This window comes from Hoplias malabaricus, chromosome 1 (genome assembly GCF_029633855.1).
Source record: "Hoplias malabaricus isolate fHopMal1 chromosome 1, fHopMal1.hap1, whole genome shotgun sequence".
Taxonomy (NCBI): Eukaryota; Metazoa; Chordata; class Actinopteri; order Characiformes; family Erythrinidae; genus Hoplias; species Hoplias malabaricus.
Window position 1 is genome coordinate 3,252,472 of NC_089800.1, and position 6,042 is coordinate 3,258,513.

The 6,042-nt window shown below is 40.5% G+C and overlaps 1 protein-coding gene across 3 annotated transcripts; it reads right to left on the bottom strand.

The window, feature by feature from the left end:
* Positions 1-5,726, bottom strand: ncoa7a (nuclear receptor coactivator 7a). 3 transcript variants are annotated; one of them, XM_066641016.1, is made up of 7 exons: positions 5,594-5,726; positions 3,961-4,114; positions 2,811-2,966; positions 2,513-2,665; positions 1,407-1,502; positions 1,232-1,305; positions 1-892 (listed from the first exon to the last, which is right to left on the bottom strand). In XM_066641016.1, exons 1-7 carry the CDS (start codon positions 5,617-5,619, stop codon positions 757-759), a joined length of 795 nt encoding a protein of 264 aa, XP_066497113.1. In that variant the 5' UTR covers positions 5,620-5,726; the 3' UTR covers positions 1-756. The 3 variants fall into 3 exon arrangements, with proteins under 3 accessions (XP_066497113.1, XP_066497105.1, XP_066497122.1); XM_066641008.1 differs by lacking the exon at positions 5,594-5,726 and adding an exon at positions 5,125-5,247; XM_066641025.1 differs by lacking the exons at positions 3,961-4,114; positions 5,594-5,726 and adding an exon at positions 3,093-3,401.
* Between the last annotated feature and the right edge of the window lie 316 nt (positions 5,727-6,042).

A 6,042-nucleotide genomic window follows, 5' to 3' on the forward strand; every position in this document is an offset into this window, starting at 1 on the left:
AAAATATTTATTTGAATAAAAATGTTAATTAGACACTGATCAACAGTGCCATTAAAACATAACAACAGTAAAAACACATTAAAACAAACAAACAAACAAACAAACAACTCCAGTGCAGCACACAAATAATTTAAGTGTAAAAACGATAACTATAAAAACTGTACACATTTCTTTCCCTTATACATCCCTTTTTCACATCTGGAGACGTCGCTGTGTTAGATATTCGTGTAAACAGCAGTGTACTATTTCAGGACAGTACGGAAGATTTGTTTCGGTAGTGCTCAGTAAAGTTCATCCATCTGCACCATTATCTCAAGATCATAAAAACATTAAGTTTATCTCTAGATAGCAGCACAGTAATCTATGACTAACTCATGACTGCCCAGATCTCTGGTTCATCATCTTGTTTCTTAAGATCATTAACTCTTTTTCTATTGATCTCAAGGAAACAAAGATTGTTTTCCCCAGATCCCTTCAACTTTTTCTTGAGATCTGGAGACCACAACCTATGTATCTTGTATGTGTTTTTTAGCTGGAGCCCTGTAGCAGAGAAGTCCTGCAGCTCCAGGTTCTTCTCGGAAAACGGGTTTCAACAGCCTTATAACTGAAATCCTGCCTCGACCTGTTCCTCCCGCGGAACTGTACTCCAATGGCAGCTCTAGCGCTCCAAATAAGCGAAGTTTATACAGTTAATCATCTCCAGAAAGAGGCCTGTCTTCCTTGAATGGTCATGTCCTTCCTGAAGTGGGCGTGTCTTTACTGGAAGGTCCACACCTCTAGGGCCTGGATCTTAAAGTCGTTTTGTCGTGAGAGAGGCTGGTTCCTGAAAGTGTTGCAGGAAAACGTGGATCCACGACAGAGATCAGCGTCCAGCCACAACCCAAACCGCCCCCTGCATTCGAGACAAACAGCAGTCGGTCAGAATTCAAGAATGTTCTTCACCTTATGTTTCCAAAGTGTTAAAAACACATTTGACTCTCAGTGAATTGCAATTCCAGTTGTTATCAGTTGAATAAATACAAGTGTGCTTTTTAAATTAATGTTTATGCTTCATTAAGTTCAACTCCACTGTTCCTGGTGCTACAATTGTTAGCCACTTTATTAGAAACACCCCTCACATGGACCAGTCTCTAACGGTTCACCTGACTGTCAGGTGTTACCCATAAAGTGGCTGGTGAGTGTGCCTTCGGCTGACGATCAGCAGGTGCAGGGAAACGACTAAAGCACTCACCCTCCTGCCCCCAGCTGCAGAGAATCGAGGAATCCTCTCACAAAATACGAGTTCTCTCCACTCCAACAGAACGTCTGAGATGAGAAAACAGAAGAAAAGAGGAGAACGGATTACAAACTTGATCAGAAACAGAGACCGCTCCAGCAGTAAGGAATGAGGATGAGGAAAATCTCACCTTAAACTCAGGGCCAAAGGTGAAGAGGAAGGTCTCTCCGGTGCCGTAGCATTTGTCGCTAACTTTCAGCGTGTCAGAGCAAAACGCCCCAAACACCTGCACACAAACATCCACACAGACATGAGCACGGAAACACGCATCCAACTATAAAGAACACCTCCGGCATCTTTTACACAGTGATAGGAAACATTCTGTTTCTACAAACTGATACAAGTACACGCATGTTGTAACAGCCGATGTAAATCATCAACAGTGAGACGTTCGGTTCCATACACTGTAAAAAATGTGAATTTTACGGTGGAAAACTGTAAAACCATGACAATAAATGACTGTAAACTCTAAAAAGGTTGAAAACAGTTTCTGTAAAACAGTGAAATACCGTAAATACTTTTATCAGCCAAAATACAATTTTTAAATCTCTTTACTGTAAAATATACATTATTTCACTGTTAAACACACAAACCATTAGTGACGGTACAAGTGTCCAAGCACTGGGAGGAGCTGAGACTCATTAGGGAGCTCCCAGCATGCTTTGCTTCTCCATATTTTCTGTGATTTTCAGAGTTTCTTTGTTTTTTTCTGTCTTTGAGACTTACTGATGTTTGGTTGCATTGGGGTGATCACTGCGTGTGTTTGTGTTTCTGTACATGTTACGTCGAGACGTGTGTTGGTCAGGAAAGTTCACTATCAGCCTGTGGTCCGCGTGTGGCGCCCAGATACCGAACATTTCTTTAGTCCTTTCAGCAATATCTCCTTTTAAGGACTGAATACAGGATGCAGTTTGGCTGTATCTAAATACGGCTGTATCTCAGTCTCCTTTCTCTAATTTGTCACACAATTTACACGTTAATTTTACAGCAAAACAATGTTTCTTTGTTATTTTGATGTAAATACCATGTTTGTTTACAGTGTATATCTGTTTTTTTTAACAGAAATGTACTGTAAACAAAACAGTCCTTAAATGTAAAATTTACCAAAAAATGTGACCACAGCTGCCAGTATTTTACCGTAAATTTTACGAATTTTTTTTTTACAGTGTAGGCATAATATGATGATACGATGATGTGTGTGTGTAGGGATCGAGTGTAAGGTGAGTGTGTACTGACCTGGTTTTGCATGTCCTTTATTAGCAGCAGAACAGGACGCCGTATCTGTGCTGTTCTCCGGTACAGGGTTCTAAGACTGGTTCCATGATCGTTGGTGCTGTAAACAAGGGTCCACACAGTGCCCTGAACACGAGGAGGGAGAGCATCCACCAGCTGTGCGCAACAACAACAACACAAACACATGTTAACATCTGGATTAATGCTGTTACACTTTAAATATTAATTATAATAATAATAAACCTATATCTATTATGGACCTATTACTGAATATATATGTAGAACCGTGATGGTCACTCACTCTCTGGATGTGATGCTGCTGGAGGATGCAGCTACTCTGGTTTAACACCGGGAGTTTCTCCTCCTCATCCTCAGACGTACACACACTCTGAGAACTGCAGAAACTCTGAGAGCTACACACACTCTGGGAGCGCGCCGACTTTCTCACAGTGATGATCTACAGAGAAGACACAAATCATCGTACGTCAATTTAAAGCTAAAGAAGAGTCACAAAACACATTAAGAACCTGAGAGTGTCCTGCAGCAGATCCATTAAAAAACAGGCTCCACGTCTGATCCTCACCTCTACATAAGGTTCCTCACATCCTCTGGAATAATACAGGATTTTAACGTTCTCCAATGTGGATCTCATCTTTGATTTGGCTGATGTTATTGAATTTAAACCCTGTATTTAATTTTAAGCTCTGGTCCCCAGTCTCTGAGCTCTTCCCAAAGTAAATGAATGAATGAATGGAGAATGAACTGATATCTTCTATATTTATTCTCCACCCAGTGATTCTGATTGGCTAGTCTCCCTCTCTCCCTCTCCTTCTATCTCTCTATCTGTGTATATTTCGCTCCCTCTTTATTACTTTCATTTCTCGTAAAAACCCTCTCACGCACACCGACACAAATTGAGAGAGAGAAAAAAAGAGGAAGCAGGACCTAATAAGGAGAGTGAAAGTTACAGATACCCTCCACAGGAAGAAGGGGAACACATTGTGCAAAAGCACACAAAGAAATACAAAACCTGCAACAGTACCTTGGAAAAAAAATCATAATGAAGCAAAATAATAACGGACAGCCACAAAGATTACAGCAAAAAATAGAAATCTCCCACAGAACTGAGAGAGACAGCAGAGACGTCCAGTAAGAATCTGAAACTGATTCCACAAAAACTACACGTGCACAGGAAACAGAGGAGTTCATTGAAACTGATGCAAATCTACTGCATGGACTTGAAAGACTCATTAACTTCAATGATGCATGAGATTCACCATCTTATTAATAACAGCCTCTTCAATACAGTTCATTTTCTCAAGGCATGAGCTTTGGAATTTACAGCTACTTTAAACGAATGGTCTCCTTGAGGCTATTTTAATGATTTAACCACTTTTATTTTAAACATCATGAGCGTGATCGTTACAAAGTGTGAACTGTGGCTCACTCACATCCCAGTGTTGTGGAGCAGACTGTGTGAGGAGGCTGCTGATGGACCTTTTGTGTTTGTCCTCCCTCAGGAGCCTCCTCATTCGGAGTTTGGTGTCGAGTTTGGGGCCGAGACTCGGGGACCACTGGACGAAGAAGGTGTAGAGATGATCCACCCTTTGAAACAGTAAAACGAGAAATAAGTATTAATTCATTATTTTTTTGGCACGGTTTAATGTGAGCTTAGACTCATGTGCAGCTGTTCCACAGCATCACATTTTATACCCCCCCCCCCCTTCACCCAGTGGGTGCAACTTAGAGAAGCTGTTTATTAAAATGTAATATTAAAATTCCTGTTCCGGCAAAAAAGAGCATGTCTGCACAGTGTCTATGTGCCGGTTCCGGACCTGAACACCCACCTACATTCCACAACTATGAAAAAATAACCGCCCTCAAACTTGAGTGTCTCCTTAATGTCTCAGGAGATTTGACAGTTACTGTTCTGGGACTCGACACAAAAAACAGCTTCAGGGAATAAGGAGGCATGCCTTACTTCCAGGTTAAACAAAGATTCTGAGCGCTGACGAGAAACGGTGTCTTGAGTGCAGTTGTGGATAAATAAAAATGTTGTAGGTAAATCTGAGCCTACTGTGAGACTTCACTGAGATCTCCACTCAAACTCAAGAGGAGACACGGGAGATTCCTGTGCAGGAAACACCCCTAAACAGTCTGTGGTTTCTCCATCTGATGTCAATGACATTCAAAACGGAATATTTATGTAATAAATCTAATGGTAGCGTCATACACCTTTGTAATTTATGTTCATGTGATTCATAAAATAGGCAAATAAATGTTAAACAGAAATGCTAGCTAATAAACTCCTCCTGGGGGTAAAAATACCACTCAAAAGCATTAACCAAACTTTATTCACCAACAAAACACTTAAACAACATAAATGTAAGCCAAAGTAAAGAGAAAGGTTCATTTAGAAAATGCTAAGCTCTCTGTTGAGCTAGTTGCTTTTGCTACAGGAGAGCTTTTGACTGAGCTTCTTTCTTCTACAAAATAAAAGCCACAGTGTCACCTAGTGGATAAAAGTAGAATCGATGCATAATGGAAGACTTGTCTAAAACTGAAATGAGAAAAATGCAAATGTAAAAGCCAATGTGGAATTATTTTTAGCGTACAATATAAAACAATACGTTTCTTTCGCATTTAACCCATCGTTGGCAGTGAACACACACATGGGGCGGTGGGTATCTATCCCCAGTTGGGAAATTGCCCCACAGCACTGTTCCGTCACTTATCCCCACCCCCAATTTTAGAAACATGTATTAACACCTTTAAATTGTTTGATTTACATAGTTACTTTTATCATTCACTCACTGTATTCATGCATAAAAACGTATAATGAATTTGGGGTTTGTAATTTTTGATAAAACAACTATGAAAATCCACCGCGACCCTGAGGTGGAGAAGCAGAAAAGAAAATGAATGAATGAATGAATGAATGAAGTATGAAAATCTAATGCAAAATTTTTGCACCACTTTTTTTCCCCTTAAACAATTATTTAAAACAATTGCATTCTTTAAAAAATTAGTTCTTCCTCATTCATATTTGATTTGTTTTATGTGAATATTTTGTGCGCAACTTACTCTCCGACGCTGTAGGCAACCCCCATGTTGATCGCACGAAGAGAGAGAAAGAGATCAGACAGAAGGCAAAAAGAACTGACCAGAGAACCTAAGACAAACTGAGATATGAAAAGTGCCGGCACTGCAGCAACATGTCCACACTCCATCCACAGCTTTATCTTGATTTTATATGGACTCAGAAAAGCCCCCTAACCCTCCCTTTAAGGACAAGTCGTGCACAAGCACCGCCTGGGTTTCATAACTAACACAGGCCTGCGGGTCACACATTAACCCAAAGTATCTGGACGTGGATATTAACACCGATCAAGTCTGTGCCAAAAGGATTTTGACCAAAGCGGCAACGTGCAGCTCGAGCAGAGCGAGGAACACAGTTCTGCACCAGGTCTAAACTCTGATAATCATCTACATAAACATCTGGAGATTATGACCGTAAACATGGGTCGCATATT

Bases quoted from the DNA above. Each gene is read 5' to 3' on its own strand.
- ncoa7a (XM_066641008.1), bottom strand. From the start codon at position 5,183: ATGTGTGTGTTCACTGCCAACGATGGGTTAAATGCGAAAGAAACGTAT. The intron at 2,967-3,960 runs GTGAGTGAGCCA...TCTTCTCTGTAG, and splicing joins CTGCTCCACAACACTGGGAT to ATCATCACTGTGAGAAAGTC. The intron at 893-1,231 runs GTGAGTGCTTTA...TCTCGAATGCAG, and splicing joins CTGCAGCTGGGGGCAGGAGG to GGGGCGGTTTGGGTTGTGGC.